The 22,604-nt window shown below is 33.2% G+C and overlaps 1 protein-coding gene across 12 annotated transcripts in view; it reads right to left on the bottom strand.

Annotated features, from left to right (window-relative positions):
* The window catches only part of ARB2A (ARB2 cotranscriptional regulator A), a 381,926-nt gene that overhangs the window by 192,151 nt on the left and 167,171 nt on the right, over positions 1-22,604 (bottom strand). For all 12 annotated transcript variants that reach the window (XM_044780004.2, XM_044780007.2, XM_044780003.2 and 9 more), the window contains one exon: positions 14,853-15,071. In XM_044780004.2, coding sequence (XP_044635939.2) covers positions 14,853-15,071 — 219 coding nt within the window. The remainder of the gene's footprint in view (positions 1-14,852; positions 15,072-22,604) is intronic.

The raw sequence follows: 22,604 nt of genomic DNA, 5'->3' as shown, positions 1-22,604 counted from the left end.
AGGAGAGGGGGCAGGAAATGATATCTACAAGGTAAGGAGAAGGATAGTCTCCTATGGCCATTGTCTGAGTAAAGTCAAATCTCAAAGTAGTCATTTAGTCCATTTATTCATCTAAGAACTTTACTGAGTATAATGTATATTCAAGGCAACTTGTTAGATGCTAGAGGGTACAAAAAGATGATTAACTCAGAATCTTTATCCTAATGAAGCTTACAATATTCCTACATAGGGAATAACTTATATTAAACCTTTTCTAGTAAAAACTAAAGTCAGGGTCATATGGGAGTGGGGTTGTAAATAAGGAAAGCACGTGTACGGGGATAGTACAGTAATTTCAGCATCAGAATGGAACTTCCTCAGAAACTTGCCTACTCAAACTACCTAGGTAAGATAGTCCAACAGTTAACAAGAATTTGCCACAGAGTAGGACCTTCAAAGAGTCTCAAGAAGACTAATTTGTTCATCATTTTAATCCTTTCTGAAGAAAACTGCTTGCTTAGATCTTTTGCCAAAAATAACTATTTAAAACCACATAAGAAAGAACCAACAAACATCACTAATATCATTAGCAATTAAGAAAATGTAAAAACCTGAATAGAAATAACAGTTTTTAAAGAAAACTACTAATCATCACCATATTTCCTAAAGAATGAAATGCAAGTGAAAATGTTTTATGATCTATAAACTTCATTGAAAGGTTAGGTGCATTATTATTGAATTACATTATTTCTCCTAAACAACGAATAATATATCATAGATCTAAAGTGAATACACCACAGACTATTTGGTGGAGGGAATGAAAGCAAAAGAGGGAAAGAATCAGTTAAGGGACATTAAATAGTTCTGGAAGTTTGAAAATGCTCCTTATATGTTTAATTAGGTTCATTTGAGCTAAAAGGAGGGGCCAAACCATTTTAAACATCAAGAATAAACACCACCACATTACTGAAAATTCAAATTACAGTTTTCAGAATGTCAAAAACATCTACCAAATTAATTCCTTTAAAGTGCCAAAATTTTGAAGTAGTTTATAATATTCAACAAAAAAATCATATTATGTAACAATATGTAAAATAATTTATATAAACAATTTGCATAAAAATTGCAGTTCTCAATGCAGTAATAGTTGTATTTATTAAAGAAAATGGATAAAATAGATCTCAAACTTTAAAATTCAGTGTGGTCTATAACTGAATCCCTAAGTGTCTGACTTTTATTACTAATGATATATTAATAGTTGTGAAAGGACCCTTTGACTCCTCATTGAAAAATAAATTTTCCCTTTCTCGTATTCTTATAATGCAACACATGAACTGCTTCAAAATACTTAACACAATCTGCCTAATATCACAGTTGATTGTGAATATTTTGGCCTCCCCACTACATCATGAGTGAGCTCCCAGACACTAGGGATTCTGGCTTTTCCATCTCTATATCCCACACAGGACTAGATATTTTGTAAATAGTGCTCAACTGAATTGAAGTGTGAAGAGATCCATTCCAAGCTGTGCCATTCAACAGGATACATTTTCTTCAGTTTCAAGATACATTTGATATCTTGATATGTTATTGTGGCTAATTTCATGTGCTTTGAGTAGAAATTATATGTTTTATTTCCTTCCCATCCTTTATCTTTATGATCTTCCACTTGGGACATGGAACAAAATCAATGAAGGTGCGCTAATAGAATGCAATCTATAACTGATATTGTACTTTTACCATACTAACAGTATTTCAAGTACCAAAAGAAAACTTCAAAGTAAAAGCCATTATGCAAACAATTAGCATACTCAGGGGCTAACGATCTTTATTTAATTTAATCATTTCGTCATTACTTCCTAGATTTACCATTTTGGTTTACCGTCTAAAGATCTACGTATTCTCAATAACATGACATCCAGCACTGGAGGGAATTCAAACCTGCTCTCAATCTGCTTTGGCAAATAAACAGACACAACTGACTACAATGATGTTTAGGTAAGTGAATAAACATTTATTGAGGGGTCACTATTTGCAAACAGTGGGCAGGTCGATCTTACACAATTTGTGGGGTCGAATAGGGTAAAACATAAGAAAAAGAATGAACTTCAACATCACCTCTACTAGGGCTAACCCATAAGGCCACACAGTCTACACAATGCACAACTCTGATAAGAATTATGTCCACTTAGAGTTGTACAATCAGGCAGCCCTATTTTATACCATATTTCATCCAAGATACCATCAATTCTAAAGGTACCACCGTTTTATGTACCATTAAGAGAAAAAATGTTGCCAAATAATCCATGATAAATCATTAATTTTTAAGATGCATCCCAAATTCAGAGATGTTAACATGTAATAAAAGGTTTTAAAACCAATGAAAAAAGATGATAATCCGAGAAATCTTCAATTGACTGAGCCATATATGCACAAATAATAGCCTTTCTTTGATAGCATTATTATAATGTAGTCTGCACAAGAATTCTAAGGGAATTTTTTCACTCTCCTGTGTGAAATCAAAACAAAGAACATTAGGAGTGAATATAGTTAACATCATAATTCACATATAACGCACCAAGATTTTCAAATTTATATTCTCCCTCTTAGATCTTAAAATCAATTATGTTGGGAACACTGTTTTCAACTAACTTTTAGGTTTATATTTGAATTACTTAATGACCACTTACGCCTTCCCCCGTCTAATAATCCACACAAACACCCACACACACACACATCCCCCTTCACTTCTCCCCAAATCCTCCTCAACCGCTACTGAGACAAAGGCCAGAGAAGCCACTTCCGAATATGAATGGAGGAAAAACTCCTGGTTCTAATATGAAAATTTCAATAATCAGAATGGTAAATAGAAAACCTGGAGTCCAGTACCAGCTTTGTCACTAATATTAGTGCAATCTCAAGCAAATTATATAATTTCTCTTAATCCCAGTCTCCTCATCTCTATCTAGAAACAAAGTAGTTGGACTAGGTATATCTCTAAAGAATACCTACCAAGTTTCAGACGTTATCTTTTGGCAACATATTCTGGTAGAATCCTTCTCCCTATAAGTAATGTTCTTTCTACATGTACTCTTTATACAAAACAGTAAACAAATGTGGACTGAATGGATTGTACACATTCCTTTTAATATGGGAAAAAAATGCCTCACCATAAAAAATTTAGAATAGCAACATTGCAAAATACCTGAGTTTCTCTTCTCAATAATATGACTAAAACAGATTTTAGTTTGACTAGATTTACTTAATTTAACAGTGTAAAATCCTAATTCTAATGTTAAACTTGTATATGATGATTCAAAGTTTTTTTTAATATTTATTAATCCACTACACAGTTCTGGAAATTATTGATATTACTATTGCTCTGGAAGAAACATTAAATTTTGGCCCAGAATATTTAAAAGACTTTCTAAAGTAAAAAGTGACTATTAAAAAATGCCAAATTAGTTTATCATTTTTACATATAATAGTATCATGAATGATAGAAGCCTGCAATCTTTCTCCTTATCACCTTCTGGGGAGAGAGGATTTTCTGAAATTTCAAAGAAAAACACCAAATTGGACATTTGGAAAACTATATTAAAGCTTTTAGAAAAGCAAGCTCAGGTTTAAGAACCATTTTCAGGACAAACAGAAATTAGGGAAAGTCTTTGTAGATGACCATTAAGATTAATATTCAAAGCTAATTTTATCCTTGTGTTCATGGGTTTCCTAAATGGCCCACTAATTACAACTTATCATCTATTATTTTTCAAGGAAAAAAAATCAATGTTTTCCTTTTAGTATTAAGTTAATGAAAATAACTGAGAATAAAATTAATATTATATGAGTATGATATGAAATTGATACATAGGATGTTTTAAGCAGTAATTTCACACTCCAAACAAGTAAGTCTAAACATAAAATTTCATAATATTTACAAATGCACATATATAATTCAAACTGAAATGAGATGAGTCTATAATAGAAATGTTCAAGTCACTCAGTAAACACGTTACATTGCCCTGCGTTGTTACACAGGAGAAATACATACAGAAGTGCTTATATCCATTGAGGAAGCTGCAGGGTGGGTAAGTGAATCTCAGGACTGGCTAAAACACCAAAGCAGCGTGAGGGGAAGCAACATGCTGATGGGCTGAGAACAGGCAAAGTTACCTAAAGATAAGCTGAAATCAGGGTAGGCACAAAAAAATCACCTGCGGTAAACAAAGCACTTTTGAGGCAACTACATAAGCTGATTCAGGCTTTTCCTCATCCCCACCTGCAGTAACTCCAAACTCTTTTGCTGCCAAGTAGCTCACACATCCCAGGACAGTTTGGGGCTTATGCAAAAATCACGTATGAGAGTGTCTTACTCTGGAGGAGAGAAGGTGGGTCCCAAATTCTACACCCAATATATTTACTCATTGCAACCCTCTAACAACAGTCTTTGAATAAATGGTTGCATTGTGGAAAAAACTATTTGCTTTTTATCACAGTGATTGCCTTGCAATCCAAGACAGATCCATTTATCTGTTCACTGTGTATGTATTTTTTATGTATACAGAGAGAAATCTTAGAGTACCACTTGTAGAAAAATGTTCACTATTGGCAATGTAGTATGGCAGGAAAAATACAGGCTTTGCAGTCAGACAGACTTGAGCTCAAACCTTGGTTTAGTTACTCTCATTAGGTACATAACTATGAATAAGTCTGTTTACGTCTCTGAGCCTCACTTTACATATCTGTAAGTCAGGGTAATATATGAGACAATTATGAGGATTACACAAAGAAACACAGAACAAGAACTACTCATACCTAGACAAATAGATGCACAAGGGCTCCAGCTAGGAGGGAGGAAGTTGAAGACGGGGGGTGGGGGGGGTGGTCTTAAAAATTGCCCTTTTTCCCTAAGAAGGGGGTGGAAACTGTGAAAGTACAAGGACCAACATTCATGATCAAAGCCAAGTAGAAGCATGGTGAATCCAATTGTATTTTAGACAGTTATTGTCAAATATTATCTTACACAAGAAACTAGAAGAACGGAATTTGGAGAACTAGGAAGAGCTTGGCTTCAGAAGTGGAGAGTCACAGACAGATGCAACTTGGATTGTAAATCAAGGATGTTACAATGATTATAACTAACATTTACTGAGTGGATACTACATGCAAGGGCCAGCCCCATGGCCAAGTGGTTAAGTTCGCATGCTCTGCTTCAGCGGCCCAGGGTTCACCAGTTCAGATTCTGGGCACAGACCTACACACCGCTCATCAAGCCATGCCATGGTGATGTCCCACATAGAAGAACTAGAATGACCTACAACTAGGATATACAACTATGTGCTGAGGCTTTGGGGAGGGAAAAAAAAGAGGAAGATTGGCAACAGATGTTAGGTCAGGGCCAATCTTCCTCACACCCCCCCCCCCCCAAAAAAAAGCTTTTAGAAAAAAAAATTAGTATATGCAAAACCCTGTTCACATGTGCCAGACACCAGCACCCAGCTCTTAAGCACTATAGAATCAGTCTAATGCAAAGTAAGGTAAACACAAAACAGGAAGACAGCACCAATAACAGTGAGACAGCACCAGTAAAGAACTAGTAGAATACTGTAGTAAATTAGACCCTAGCTGGATAGCAGGGATAAATATATGAGCTCTCCTAGGAAGCATGAGGCCACTCATTTTAGGCGAAAGAAGAAAATGAAAGCTGTAGTTGGTAAAATGCAAAATGGGCACGTGATTCTCCAGGGTCTTTTATTTTGGAGGAAAAGCAGTAGAAAACAAATTCTAAATCCTCAAATTCTACTGGCCTGGTCAGAGTGGATTGACATCTTAGTTTCAATAACGGGGGCGTGGTGATGATCAGGTGAAGCAGTCTACACATAATGCTCCCTGGGTCCAGATGAGGAGTTAAAATGGAATAGGCCCAAATGCCTTAACAGACCAGGCCTACCTGTTCTAGTTTCTCTATTTCAGCTTACATAGCTGCTCATATTGTTCTAGCTTCTCCTTGCCTAACACAGCAACTGAAAAATGGTTCTTATCCTAATCTTATAAACTGCTTTCTTTCATTGCTTCTAAGTTCAACTCCAGAAAATAGATGTAAACCAGTGGTTCTAGAAATGTGGTCTGCAAACCTCTGGTGGATCCTGCAACCCTTTAAAGGAGTCCGCAAAATAATGCTGATATTATCTGTCTTTTTCACTGCGTTCACATTTACATTAACAGTTAAAAAGCAATGGAGAATAAAACTGCCTGCGACTTAGCACGGATCACAGTAGTGGTACCAACTATATTAGTAGACACTGTGTTCTTCACTGCTACACACTAACGGAAAAGAAAAAGCCAAGTTCACCTAAAAAATGTCGATGAAGCAGTAAAAATTACTTTTAGTAAATCTCAACCCCTGAGCATATGTGTGTTTAATATTCTCAGTGATGAACTAGAATGGATGCACGAGGCCCCTGTAAACCAAACTAGGTGCTGAAGGCTGTCTAGAGGAAAAGTTGTTCCGTAATTGTTTGAGCTGTGAGCTCAAGTAGCTGCCTTTTATTTTCAATGAACACTATTATTACTTGTAAGACTGAAACAAACTATGATTATTCAGATTTGGGTATTTGGAAGTCATTTTCTTGAAAATGAACAAAGTAAGCCTGACAGTTCAAGAAAAACACCTGACAGTATTTGCTGCCAATGACAAAAATTGAGTTTTCTTGCTAAAATTAAAATTTTTGGAAATATATCCTCCCTGATAACCTCCACAGTTTGTCAATTCTTAAAAGCTTTGTTGACGAGATTGGTAGTACTATTAACAGGTAGGACTTTTTGATACTATGTAAAATATGTCAACATTGGGAAGATCTGCATAACTCAGTGAAACAGTATTTTCCAATGACCAATACATGATGTTAGAAACTCATTCATGGGTAAAGGATCCATTCAAAGTACAACACAGACCAAAAGATTTTCATGAAACAGAGTATGAAATGCTCATTGATGGGTTTTAGATTCATGCAGCCACTAATCTTTAAGAAACTACGTCTTGTTGAGTGTCGATGTAGCACCAAAGAAGAATATATATAATGAAAAAGCTATTAAAATACGCCTTCCTTTTGCAATGGCATATATATGTGAGGGCAAATTTTCTTCACAAACATAAATAAAGACAACATATCACAAGAAAGTGAATGCAGAAACAATTGTAAGAATTTAGCTGTCTTCTATTAAGCCAGACATTGCAGATATTTTTTAAGTGCCACACTTCTCACTGTGGGTTTTTTGTTTTGGAAAATATAGTTATTTCTCATAAAAATGTTATTTACATCGACATATAATCGGTTTATTATGGTTATTTTAAAATAAATATTCAAAAATTTTCTGTTTTAATTCTTTTTATGATGAGTATCAGGAGATATAACACATATAAACAAAAACCCTTTCGTGACCGTAATAATGTTTAAGCATGTAAAAGAGTCTTGAGACCAAAAGGTTTGAGAAGCACTGATTATAAACCAATAGGGAAAGACCTCATTCAGCCATAATTTTCTCTCTATTTCCCACGGGAAAGCAGGTAGGAAGGGAAGAGAAAGGAAAGAGAAAGGAAAGGGGATAAACTGAATAGCAGGTATCCCACTGGTTTTTTTCATACACATTAACTTACTTCATTTATTCCTTATAACATTCTGATAGCTATGAGTATCCCTATTTTATAGATGAAGAAACTGAAACTCAGAGAGGAAAGGCAACTTGCCTAAAGTCACAACTTGTAAGTGACAGAAGTAGGACTACAGCATGCATCTCTTTGAGTCTGAAGTTCTTATTCTTTCCACTACATCATATTTATGGTAGAATTCCCCCAGAAAAATCAGCCAATGTCCATCAAAACCCATAAATGCAGAACTTTGGACTTTATTCTAATTTATGTTCTAAATCTAAAGATTTAATTATCTTACTGATTTCTAATTCTTCATTTTTGGCTTGTTTTTACCAAATCCACAGAATGCCTGGTACACTTAATAATGGCCATTAGTTGGGTTTATAGAACAATGTACTAATTTTCTGAGTGTTAGCATACTTCAGTCATAATATACATAGTATCACAGTTCTTTCAACCTCATGCTAGTCAACATCAATGGGAAAGGTCTGTCTTTTTGCTTTGTAGGTTCATCTAAGCAAGCATTTATTCAAATTTTCATTCATCAAATATTGATTAAAAATCTACTGCCTACTAGGCATTGGTAGCATGAAACACGAAAATATAAAGATTAATTTCTGATGATTTGAAATATAAAATTATAGCCCTTTTGATGCTTTAAAATTAAACAATTTTGTGGCCACTTTCTCTGTCATCAGGTTTGATCATAGTTTCCTTTTAAATGAAAACCTCAAAATGAAGAAACTAAGGTATGCTTTAGTGAACATTTAATGATTATATTTTAATACTGCTTTACTGAGCTGTTAGAAAATGCAAGCAATAATAGTGTTCTTTCATTAGATCACTCTTGTCATGTGGGAACCTCTTCTCTCCTGGCCTCATGTGGAGCCATTTCAGCTGGAGTAAACTTCCCAGTTTCTTTACCCATCCCTCGCTCTTTTTCTCTCACAGGCAGAGTGACTTACTGAGTAGCACATTTGGGAGAATAAACTAAGCATTTTCAACTTAGCCCTTCTGGGCATCTTTCAAATCTATCTGCAGGAAGGATGCCATTCCAGCTTGCTTTCTACCAGGTGAAAGGCACAGGGGATGTTTGGAGGATGGGTGAAAATTTGCTATAGGGGGAACATATTAAGAAGTCTAAATTTAGCCACAGATCTAAGCACATTTTACAGCTGAACTATACCAATTAGTAAAGCTGGTGTGTTGATCTCCTTTTGTCTGATTCCTATGTTGTATTGCTTACTGGGTTCTAAAGTCAGGAGGGTAAGACAGGGGTATTATTTTTGGTACAAGGGCTGGGAACCTTGAGAATTGTATTGCTTCTCGATTGATTCTGAACTTAAGAAAAGACAGGATGCTATTTACTGGCGCGAAAATCCTAAGACTACGTGTCAGATAACTATGTTCACTTTACATGTATTATTATTATTCCATTTTTCAGATTAAAAACTGGGGCATAGAGAGGTTAACTTGTTTGAGGTCACACTATATTAAGCGGAAGAGCTCAGATTCAAACTCAGGTCCATTGGACTCTGCACTTTTAATCTCATCTCTGTACTCTCTCTCTGCAATGATTATGATTCTGAATGTTATTAAGATACTAAAAACAGGAAATAAAAATAGCTATTATCACGATCTGCCTTCGATGACTATAAATTTTATGTTCATTTGGAAAAATGTAAATGCCTTGGAATGTAGAAAATGTTCAAAAGAATAAATTCTTATATTGATTAAGTTACTAGCTAAAGCTATTTTTTTTCTTTCCAGTTATATTTTAAAAGATTTTAGGCTAAGGGGAAAAAAAGGAAGAAAGAAAACATGTAGAGTGATTGGGGTATTCAGTTTCTGAGGAAAGCAAAATCCAATATGAACAGCAGCAGCCCCTGGTGGTCTAAGGGGAAAAAATAGTGTATCTATAATTATGGGGCTGGAAATATGTTTTTAAAAAGAATATATGTACATATTTAGCCATTTGACTCAGTTCTCAACCCAACACATTAAAAAACAGATGCTTTAAAAAATGATCTGTTGGCAAGATGCTTGTTAAAATTTTATCAGTTGAAATATTAAAATTCATTATGAATTAATTAACACATTATATAAAAATAAAATGTTTTTGTTTCCTCGTTTTACAAAGTACTATAACCAGTGGTGATGAACACTGGAAATTTTGTGCGTCTTGATATGTGTTGCTCAAAAAGAAACTAAATTTATAGGATTACCACTAAATTGATGACATTTTCTGTCTTCACTCTTGAATTCAGTTGGCAGATGTTTTTGAGAACAAAAAATTCCATCTTATTACAAAACATATTAAGCAGGTTTTCCTGCCAGGCATGTCTGACATGATGTTTATTGCCTAGACCAAATCAATCCCCTTAATAAACCATAATATATGCCAGAAAGTACATTATTTCATAGTTAAGGAAAGTTGCTACATGAAATAGTAAGTACTTTGATCTCTCAAGCTCCACTCCTAATGCACCAGAAATGTGCTACATAATCCAACAGTTAGTCACATCTATTTATACTCATTTAGTAAGTAAAATAAAATTCAACTTTGCTAATCTTAAAGTTTTAGGCCTGGATTTTCCTTTATTTCTGCCTGTGCATCCTAGATATTTACAAAGACGAGATTTTGTCTATTTACCAGATGCAGCAGAAAAAGAAAATTCAAATACTTGAATATACTAGGAAAATAAAATGGTTCCAGGGGTTAAACAATCACTGATTGTAATATAAATAAATTGAATTTGGTTGCTAAAACACTAGATAGAAATGACTCCAGTGGTATTAGCACAGAAGAGAGGAGGTACAGAGAAGATAGGATATTTATTAGCCTTTACCAATGTTTTGGACATAACCCAAGTCAGAACATCAAAAACATATTTTTTAAAGAAAGCTTCAGTTTATCCGAGTTGGCTGTTTCTGAACAATTGCAAAAATTCACATGAATGCTGAAAAAAATCAGTCAGAAAACTAGACACCAAATATCTCACATGTTAAGGAATAAGATTTTTGATGGATGTCAACAAACAATCAATCCATAAATATTTGAGTATCTTCAATGTGTAATGCCAGGCTCTGCCAAGATTCCTATTCTGTAAACGTCTCCTCCACATTTGGATTTCTCCTTCTGTGGCCATGTAATTTTCCTTCCCCCTCCACTTCCAGTATTATTATTTTTTTTTTCACTGTTCTGGGTCTAATGCTTCTTCTTTACTTCCTATCACCACAGCCCACAACTTAGTCTTTTAGGGAAGAGATATTCAAGGAGTTCTGACCCAATATTACATAGATCAGCATCAAGTCACTGTTGCCTATATTCCACTTATACTGTAAAGTTCTTTTAACTGATCTTCTTCCTTAGACTGAATACTTGTCCTCTTATGCTCCAGTTTGACACGAGTTTGAAGAACAACCCTCATTCCTAACTGTTGATCACAGTATCTAGGCATCTCTAGACTAAGATCTAGTCTTTCCGCTTTGGTCTCCTTCTAGGGGATTGGATTCTAATGAGTGGATTTAGTATCACTTCCTGACTCCCTCACAGTATGCTCTGTACTACTGTAAAAACTGGCTCATACCTGCTTATTCTTAAGGATTGACATGCAATTCCAAAATCTATAAAGCATACTCAAAGATTTAAAGACTTGTGGGAAGATCTAGTGAGAAGGAGTGAAAAATAAATTAGTAATATTAATATTATGAGACAAAAACACAAGCGATATCTCAAGATAGCACATGACAAGTTCCATATAAGTAAACTAATCATAATAACTCCCATGAGTCATAGTAAGTAGAGGTCACTGATTATGGTGAGGGGAAGAGGTGTGATTTCAGCTGGGCATTAGAGCATGGATAAAATCTGGATTAAGAGAAAGAACAGGAAGCAAAGTTATAGCACAAAGTGTACAGAGGGGGGTAGAGCAAGTACAGTAGCTTGGCTGTACTCCTATGAACAGGTGTGTAAAACAGAAATAGAATGGTAATGGAATTTATTAATATTTCCATTTTCATCCATAATTTGAGCACCACGATAATGCTATAGCTAAAAAAGAACACAGGACATCCCACTTTTATATACTTAGATGAACATGCGTAGATTAGTCAAGGTATCAAATAAACCTTGACATACTGACTTTTTATCATTAATTTCTCGAACGTATTCTTAGGCACTGAATTAGGTAGAGGACGAACAATTTTTTTTTTTTTGATTTGGTTTGTTTGAATGTTTCCTCACAGGAAATCAAGCAGCATACTTTAATGATGCAGAACATACTAAAAAAAAAAGCAGTAGTAGTTTGGGATTTTCATCCCGCTCCCCCCCTTATTCATTAAATAAAAATTTATTGTGAAAACTTTGTTCTACAAATATTTATTACAAAGGCTCTGTTTTAGACTCTGTTAGATACAGCAGTGAGCAAAACAGAATAAGTCCTGGCCCTCAAGGAGCTTGCATTAAGAGCTATGTGACCTTGGAAAAACTACTAAGTTTTGACCCACAGTCTCCTTATTTATAAAATTGAATCAATATTAGTGACCCTATTAGAATAGAATATATACATATTGTTATATATAATACAATATATATTTATTATTATATATTATAAATATATAAATTTTTAAAGACATTTAATAAGGTCTATTAAATGATAACTGGTCAAAAATCTATATAATCACCAGATGTCATTTACTGTATATCAAACTTTTATAATAATTGTTTTAATTTCCATATTTCAAATACACACACTTTGTTTTCAACTGGTTAGAACAGTGTGATAAAGAGAAAAAGGAGGAAGAATCTATATAATTAGAAGTCTTGGTTTCAACACTTAGTTCCACCATTTACTAGTTATGTGATCCTAGACAAAAATGGATCATCCGTGCATCAGTTTCCTTAACTATAAAATAAGGATAAAATTATTTGATCCACGTATTTCATGAGGTTGTTCCAAAGAATACATGATCAATTTAAAAATGTAAATGGTTAAGAAGTATATAAATCAAAGTTAATTTATCTCCATCACACGGCATGTTCTATGCCTGAAAATTATTATAAACACTTGTTGTTTGGAGATATGTAGATGGAAGGAGACTACTAGATGTCACTTCTCACGTGGATCAAAATTATCTAGGAATTAATGCACCTGACATAAAATGAACCATTCTTTTCTTTCCCACTACAGGATCATGCCTTACTATCTAGAAATATGTTTGAAGAGTATCACCTTAACTCTGCTATTCTGCACAATTTGGGAAGATTTTAAGAGAAAAAGGTGTTTAGAAAAATAACATTTCACAAGTGAGACTATCATAAAGTTTTGTTATCTACGTGAGTTTATTTTTGTCTTTTACTACTTTTGATGGGAACCTAGATTGATGAGTGAAATGAGACAAGAAAGAAAGAGGCAAAAAGACATGATAAGGAAAGAAGTAAAAATGGCAGGAGTATAAAAGAGATAAAAGAATTCAAGAAAAAAGACAAAGAGAAAGAGAGCAGATCTTAACAATGAAGCAACACAAAAAGATTTTTTTCCCTTGCTGTAAAAAAAAAGTAGATGCAGGGATAAAAAAAATAGATGTGAAAAACAGAATAAAGAAAATGCACACATACAAGAGAACAAAAGAAAAAATCAAAGCAACGGTGAGAAGATAAAGAGAAAACAGAAAAGAAGAAATAAAACCTACAAGACGCACGTTGAAATAGATGCTTAATTGGTACACAGCACAGGCAAATAAAAGAAACTAGGAAGAAATAAAAAATTTAGTACACAAAATCACTTTTTGTTTGTATTTTATATAGGCAAAGATTTGTATATTTCCAAAATCTTACACAATTCATTTTTGGAATCTGGATATCAGAGGTAATTTTTTTTAACTCTGTCTTAAGAAGGTGGTTTACTGACTGGATCTTATAATAGGAAGCTTAGGACAACTGATAAAGAAGGTGACATCATAAGCCTGATTCAGTCACAGGAAAGAAAGGCAGTAATATAACTACATTAGAACAAGTAAGCTACTTATGGATTCCAAATCGAATAATTGTTTTTGTTTTTCAAATAATACATTAAATAATGAGATGCTTTTCAGAGATTTATATATTGTACTCTGCCTAACTTGCTTCACTCATTCTATGATGTGCTTTGCATATTCTTGATCTGGATACATGTTTTCGGGTCTTGAGAACTTATGTGTTGCTTTCACTAGTGGTTAACTGTCATAACTTACTTAACAAACTGACCTATAATCAAATGTCATGACTGTTTGGAGTTCAATTCCCAAAAGTACAGTGATTGTGCCATGAACTAGAAGTATAATAAAGAAAATAACTTAGAAAGCCATGTATTTCCCCTCAAAGGTGGTATGAAATATTTTATTAATGAGCTTCTAAAGTACATGTAAAAATAGCTCAAGTTGAATAATCTGAAACTTTACTACTATCTTACAGTATAATTTATAAAATGTAATTTTTCTATGTTTAAATGTTCTGAATTGCTCACTTTTGAAGAACCTAACAATTTACTATCTTACTTACCCAGTAGCATTTTAGACATGCTTTACTATTAAATTATATTTCTAGCCTCCCTAGTAAGGCTTTGAAAATTGCATGAATCTGTCTCATATATATTATGCACAGTATGTCTATCAAGTAGAATGTGTCAAAGTGCAAATAAAATTGTTTGTGCCCCTTACAGAATCAGAACTCCTTGGGCAGCACTGCTGTAAGGATCCCATGCTGCTAGCATTACAAAGAGCAAAGGTTCACTGGGTAAGAAAAGAGCAAAGGACAGAGTTCCCTCATTACACTATCCCTAAACTATTCTAGCTGAAATATATATTAAGATAGTACTTACTCTTCCTCCCTCCATCTCCCTTCAGAAGTTAAGCTGAGACACTGGATGGATGGCTGCTCGCAGGAAAACAGTGCTTTCAAACTCTTACCACCCAAGATGAAGACTGAGGCTTTGTACAGTGCAGTATTAATTGCACTTGAGACTCATATAAAATATCACACTGAAAAGAGAATGACGTGTTTTCTAATTTTGAATAAAAAACAGAAAATGTTTCATCCAAGTAATACTCATGGGAAATAAATGGTTAAAAATGAAAAAATACAGTTTATAATAAAAATTAAGCAAAATAATTTATATGAAATAAAATCTAAATAAAGGAAAGGAAATAATGAGGGAAATTAATGATTTTACTTTTTACTTACTCTGATATACAACTGCATCATTTCTTTTTCTCTTTGGGGGTTACGATACTTCTCATAGAAATCACGTCGCTTCTTTGTTTCTTTAAAAACTTTATCTTTTCTTTCCCGTTTTTCTACTGGTTCATCTGAGCTATCAGAAGACGACTGTACATGTGTCTTCGGCTTTTCTACTTCAATACAGTTTTCATTGGGATTCAGTACTATTACTCCATATCCTTCCTGTTTTGAAAGCAAAGAAGGTAGCATAATTTAATCTTGGGAACCATTTCAATTCATAACAAGTTCTTAAAATCTCATAGTAAGTGATTTAACATAGTTGAATATTCACTCAAATATTCCTGTATAAAACATTATAGTTTAAAATTTTCCAACAGAAAGTCACTGAAAATTGTTTGCCTGTATTGTATGTATAAATAAGCACAGATTATCTATGAGAAGAAAAAGACATAATTGTAACATAAAGAGTATAAAGCTTAAATTTAAAAAAACGTACGGCAGATCTCCCAGAATCTCAAAAACGATTGAAATAAATTAAATAACGAGTGCACTTTCAAATCAGATTAACATTTATAATATATATTTTGAGAAAATAACTTCTTTGAAATCAAAGTTTACAATTCAAACCATATTTTGTTGGATTTCCTTTCCTTTACAATTATGCTTTAATGGGCACTTTTTATTTAGTTGAACTTAGAATAAGCAATTAAAAAGGAATCAATCTCTTCTAACATTCTACAGATTCACATATCTATATTATTAGAAACATATACTGTCTACCTGAGCACCTTGGATTTTTTTCACCTTTCTTCTTTCAGTAGGCCACACAACTCATAAAACAAAATGAACTAATGTCTTACTATGATGTATGGAAGGAATTCTTTAATCTTGAAATTTAATTTTTCAACTAGCATAAAAATTTCTCTTTATAAAGAAGTGGTACCAGGAAACAAGTTTCAAAGTTTAAAATACAGCTTATTGAGTTATTAAATTTTTTTTAAGTTTTTAAAACATGTTTTCCTGTCTGACAATTTTAGCAAAGCAACCATTTCTACAGTTATAATTAAGGAAAATTTTGGTATTTATATTATGTTATAACTCATGGAATAATTTAGTCATGAGAAAATACAGAAGGATAAACAATTACCACTGACAAGCATGTGCAACACAAATTTTTGAAGCTATTTATCTCCTGTCTTTTCTATTCAATTCTGTACTGTGGATGTCCCAATTTTGCCTTGTAAAATCCTGTAAGGTCACACTTGAAACGTGTTATATTATGATAAAAACGTAAGAGTTGTAAAAATAGAGCTTAAAAAATCTCATCCTTACTAAAAAAAAAGTATATACTTTTCCCAAAACTATAACTGTAGAATCTTCTACTTCAAGTTTAAAATTTAACAATTTTTGCCAAACCAACCATAAGAAGATGATTTAAAAAACTGATAGCAGTAATAATAAGCCATTATTAGCACAGACTGAATTATCTTATTTTTAAATATGCTACATTGCTACACGTATTTGTTTTTTTATCAAACTACGTGCAAATTTCATGGAGATTGTTTGAATTTTTTCCCCCAATCAGTTGATATTATTGTCTAAAACCATGACATGGTGTGGAGATTTTCAAGATCATTGAAGTTCTGAGGTTAGTGATAGGACTGTTAATTAAGATATAGTTGTCTTACATACATGAAAACTAATAATATATGCCAAACATTAACAAAACACCACATATTTTTCAATACATGTTCAAATAAAACTTTTAGATAAATATCTCTTTCATGAAAGGCTTATAAAATACTTCACAAGTTTTAAAACTTAAACATTCTACATCAAAGCACAAGAGAATGTGTGTTTTTTTTAAGTTTCTTAGCTGGTAAGTCAAAGTTTTACCAACAAAAGATATTTTATTTGGTCCTGCTTTATTCTAATCTGTATCGCTATTCAAAAGTCTTGTAATTCATTGTGATCACTGTCAGGTAGACAGATTGTCATTGGTGATTTTCTACAGTTGGACACACTTGACTAGTTATTAAAATCACATTTGAAGGAAGTTCCTACCCCTCTTCCTTGTGCCTTTTACAACTTTTCACACCCTTCTCAAATTTCAGCTATAACTTCTCCACCCACCAAAAGTAAGTTAAAGAACACTGTCGCACTCTGCTCAACAGGGTGAAACAGAGGCACTGAGTACACTGTCTCTGGTGTAAGGAACACAGTCAAAAAAGGTCACCATAGGTCAAAAATCCTTACTAGATTCTGTACAGTGAGTAAGTGGTCTCCTGTCACGTCTCTTCCCTGCCTTCTCTGAGTGAACTGAACTTTAAACATACACACACACCCCCCCAACACACACACAGAGCCTCTCATACTACAGATGAATTAGAGTTAGCAAGCCCAAAACAGAATCTTAGAATTCTCAGAGATGAAAATAATGATATGCTACATTTTAATGATAATACAAAAAATTACAAACTCAAGGTAACAAAGTGGGATTTTAATAAGTGGAGAGAACATGAGCATCATCTTTGCACAATGGATGAATTCCAAATAAAGGTAAACTCTTTAGACAAAATTTAAAGTCACCAGAATTACAAAACTATTACCCTAATTTATAACTTAATCACTAGAAATAATATTTTCATAATATCGGGTTTATTTTAGCAGAAGTTTTTTCCTCAATTTTTGGAAATCATGGATTAAAAAATTATTGTGCCCACTTGATCTCAAATGGTCTCTGAAATTTGATGTGTACCATCTAAATAAGCATAAAAAACAGATACACATAAATCATCAAAGAAGTAGTATTTGTCTAAGTTATTGATTACGTAACTGAAAATTACATGACTCATTTGTCCAATTTTATAAAGACACAATGTCAATTTTTCACAGAGGCATCAACAAATGAAAAATGATTCTATTTTTAAATCACTACTATATAAATCAATTAAAGAATTTTTATCATTTAGGTTTCAACAATGAATGTTTCTCTTTAAACATCTGAACTATTTAGAAAATATTTTACCATTTAGATATTTCATACTGCCAATTTAATTAATGGCATAACAATCAAGAAATATTCAGGAACACTTTCTGCAGAAACGAGAGCTAATTTTAATAAATGTCTTTGTTGGAAATTCAATTATCATCTATAAAAAACTTACATTTTTCAATTAAATTTTTCCTGATAAATTAATTAATGCAATATTCACAGAAACCATTCATAACCATTTTATAATGAGTAGGAGAAAGCTGGAGCAACAAAATAAAGTTAACTATCCCATTTACATGCTCTAACCACAGAGATGTAGTAAAATTTCATCTTTTCTTCCTTTTCCTCTGTCACATATAAACATTGTCAAAAATAATCCCTTTATATAATAAAGCTGCAAAGATTTTTGCCATGTCAACATTAATATATGGAAACCAAGGAGTCAAAGCAAATAGTCAAAGTAAAACAAAGCAGACAACATACCAGTACTTAAATTTAACTGTTTTAAGTAGAATAATATCAATTTATACCTTAAAAAATCAGAATAAATATCATTTTAAAAATTCCTTCTATTCTCAGTAACTCAATCAGTACACACAGAAATAAATAAAAAGAGATTCTAGTTTGACCTTTAACAAATGTACCCATAAAGTTTTACAAATCTACTGTATAAAATCAGGCATCAAATATAATATAAAAGAACTGTGCATTGCTGCTCTAATGAGGAGGTTTCCACAACTAAGGCTTAAAACCTTAAACATTTTATATTTAAGTATTTATTTTATATTTAATTATTCCTTACGCATGCTAAATTTCTCGTAAGATGAAAAGTTAGGTCATTTCAAATATACATGGAAACAACTTCTGTTATCTTTAACGAGATAAAATGATCAAACTGATTATCTAACATTCTACAGCTAAATAAATAAAACTTCTGGCATCTTTCATAATGATTTACCCGAATCAATTCCAATATTCAACATTTCAGGAGACAAAGCATACAATAAAGTTGTTAATTAACTCTTATGTTTGATCGCATAGTCTAGTAGAAGATCAAGAAGGTGATCAAGAGGACAGATATTGGTGAAAGTAAGCTTTTTGTTTCTCTAATTTATCTCATTCCATTTTCTATATTTTTGTAGCTATAACTGTAGTTTGATCTTCAGACCTGTGTTTATAAGGTATAAATCACGGGATCTTAATCAGAAAGGCTCAAAATTTTATTGCTAGCTGCAGCATTTTATTCGGCACAAGTACTTGCTGTGATTTAAACAGAATACACAGGCCTCCTTTACTTTGAAGTCTATAGATGTGCTTACTAATAAATAATAGTTCATTTATCATTCAATCAACAAACGATGGCTTAGGTCAGAGGTCTAAAACAGACAGGTGATGCCAAACACAAAGAACCAAAGAGGAAACCTTGCTAAAGAAATTAAATCAGTACAGAAATGTACTTATCAAGAAGACTCTACAAACAGAAAAAATTTAAAAATGCCTGACCAAAACCAGAATGTACTTTTAACCCCAAGAGAAACCATGCTAAAACTGAAGATTTATCCAAGTTAATGTACCTATTAATTACGAATTATAAGGAAAATGGAAAATAGAAGCAAATTCTACATCTTTTCAAATCTCTTGTGGTTGGTTAAATAAAAAATCAGCTGAAAGAACTCAGCTCTGCATATTAACCTGCCAATACTGCAAGCCACATGTGACCAAAGAGGCCAAGGGCCAGAGTAGAATCCTTTGACCTATGGAACTATCCATTTTGGCCTTCAGGCAAGGCTCTGTAAGAGATCATTTTACACAGATTTATCAATCATATTTTTCAAGTTCAGCCTTCTATCCATTTGGTTTGAGAGAAGATAGGTGCCCATCCACAAGGGAAATGAAACCCGAAGTGTTTTATCTATAAACTACATCTACCTATGGTTAAAATGGACAAACCACTGTCCATTCATCTTTCCTGAAAGACGTATGTTGTGTTTATTTTCATCTTTTTCACAAGAAGGGTATGCATATGTCAGTGTCGCAACATCCTAGGTGCAACAGTGAGATGAGGTCATGACAACCAATCAGAAGTCACTAGTGAAGCGTTAAAGTAAACATAGCTGTTTGAGCTGCAGCTCTGCTTGAAAAATGCCCCCTCCATTATTTCAGCAATTTTCTCAAGACGTGACCTGGGATTGAAATGCCTGAAATGTCACTTGACTCCGTTTTGTGCTTCTTCCCAATGTGCATTTAGGTAACAGCACCCTGCTAATATTTTGCATAATGTTTGTCATGACCATGCTTCAACTTGTAGCTCCCTAAATTCTGATGTTGTGTTCCATGGTATAAAAGTACCATAATATGGACCAACATAGATTATCCCAGTAAGTTTCCAACTTCAAATAGCTCATCAAGTTAGTCAGTAAAAGAAAACATGCCACAAAAAGTTTTCAGAGGACCACCTGTTGTCTATTATTTTTACATAGCACTTACTCATAAATCATAACACAGGGTAATTAATCAAGCTGTCAAAGAGAAGGTCAAAGGTTATATGGTAGAGTCAGAAGGTCATGCATGGGCTGATAGAGGTCAGGGTCACACTGCATTCCTCATTATCAAGTTGGGATGAGAGACGGCCCAAGCAAACAAAAGTGAAAGCAGATGGAGAAGTGAGTGGATAAAAAAAAAAAAAGAAAATTTCACAAACAAAAAGAAAAGTGAAAGAAGACTGTCAGCTGCCTTCAAGTAGAGAATAGAAGAGAAAAGAAATACACTGAAATGTGCTCAAAGGAGCTCAAGAACATAAAGAAACTACAGTTTTATTAATTAAATAAGTTGAATATAACTTTTCTTGGCCATTTTATTAGTGCATACCAAGCAATATTAGAAAATATATGTTTGCCATCTCTCTATCTTCCCTAGCTAGTGTGCTCAAGATAAATTAAGGCAAAGGCAAAGAGTTCCAAGGATAAAGTATGATTACAAAAAAAAAAATTTATAATAAGAAGGGTTTTTTCCTTTAATATTGTTTAATATCGTTTCAAGGTTACAACATGGATGTGCAAAAAGTTTTAAGCCACAGGATAGGTAATTTTTGAGTATGATACAAAGATATCCACAAACATAAATGCATCATAAAAGTCCTTTTGAATAACAAAACAGTTATAAAATATTCTATTATTACACTGGCCTGAATTAGATGCAGAATACTGTGCAAAATTAGCTGTCACCCTTTGCTCAAAATCTTTGTTAATCTCATTTTGAATGTTTGCAGCTTTATCAACACATGCATCAATGTCAGCTCCTTGGTTACTGAACCGCTGTAGTTGGAAGAAGATATAATTAAAATGTTTTGGCACAGAAAAGGTGAAATTGTATCTTCCCTTGTTCCCTTAGGAGTCTGTAAAACATGAAGGATATATTGACAAACACACACCCTTATCTCCGGTTCTGACATCCCAGGTCATCCAAGTGCTATTTATTTTAAAACATTCACTTTGCACTTACCCATATTATTGCCTGCTCTGTTTCTAACTTTTCCTAGGTTTTAGCACATTATGTTACTTAAACATCACAAATTTCTTTTCTAATCATCAATATCTCATTTATTAAAGCATTCCATAAATGTACAATAGCATCATAAAAAACATTTACCATTCATTATCAAGGACAGAAACATGATTTAATACTACATACGGTATTATGCAATCTTTTCTATTATTTGCTTCTTATTCTCAAAAAGACATAAACATACACCCACATATTTATATATTAAACTAAAAAGAAGTAACAAGTTTCAACTGACACATCAAAACCCCTAAGTGGATATAGGGAACCCTACAGACATACCTCCTTTATTACGTGGTTCCAAGCAGACTTGGATGGACAAATTAATCTTATGAAATGTACTGTTCAGCATGCTAGTTAGGCTTTTCAGCTTTAGAGCGTTAAGTGAAAGTCCAATGTCCTCCTAACTTCCTCTTAAAATCCATTATAAAATTGTGTAAATATTGTAGCTATAGACAGTAGGCACATGGTCTTTCAAAACATTATCACTTTGACCCAATCATATACCATACAAACATATGCTTAAGTTTTGAAGTTAATCTAAAAATCTGCTTAAGAACTAAGGTATACAAATCACTTATCTTAAAATATGCCACCTTTCTCTTTCTTTTTTCCCCCCAATTAAAATATCATGTTTAAAATATTGTTTTTGTTGTTTTTTTCAAGAACATATCAGTGCTTTGCTTGTGGTTCTTCAGCCCACTTGAAAGCATGAGGACATAATGAAAGATCCCAAGTATTCACTGAGTCAGTAGTTCAGCAAACGCTGTTTTCACACAACACACATTTAATAAGCAGCTACTATCTACCAAGCACCGTTCTGGGCACAGTGCTATACTTATGAATCACCTTTCATTTTAAGAAATTACCTTCAGTAGAAAATTCCAAATCAGAATCAGTACAAATCCCTACAAATTTCCCTTCAAGAGAAAGAGGAATGTGAAAAAGAAAAAAAGAAGGAGAAAAGCATTATGACATAATATTCCTAAAACCAATCCAGCTAGATTTTCAAGGATAACTAACCCTAAGTGGTAAGCTCTTTTGTGTTTATTTTAAGAATAGTATTTAAATTTACTCCATCACAATGAAAATGTACTGCCTGAGGATGTGTGTGTGTGCATGAGCATGCACGCTGTATACATTCAGATATTTTAACAAGTAAAAATCATTTCATAATCTATGGAAAAGCTTCTATACAC

The sequence above is a fragment of the Equus asinus genome, chromosome 9 (genome assembly GCF_041296235.1).
Source record: "Equus asinus isolate D_3611 breed Donkey chromosome 9, EquAss-T2T_v2, whole genome shotgun sequence".
NCBI lineage: Eukaryota > Metazoa > Chordata > Mammalia > Perissodactyla > Equidae > Equus > Equus asinus.
This window is presented reverse-complemented; position numbering and strand designations above follow the sequence as displayed.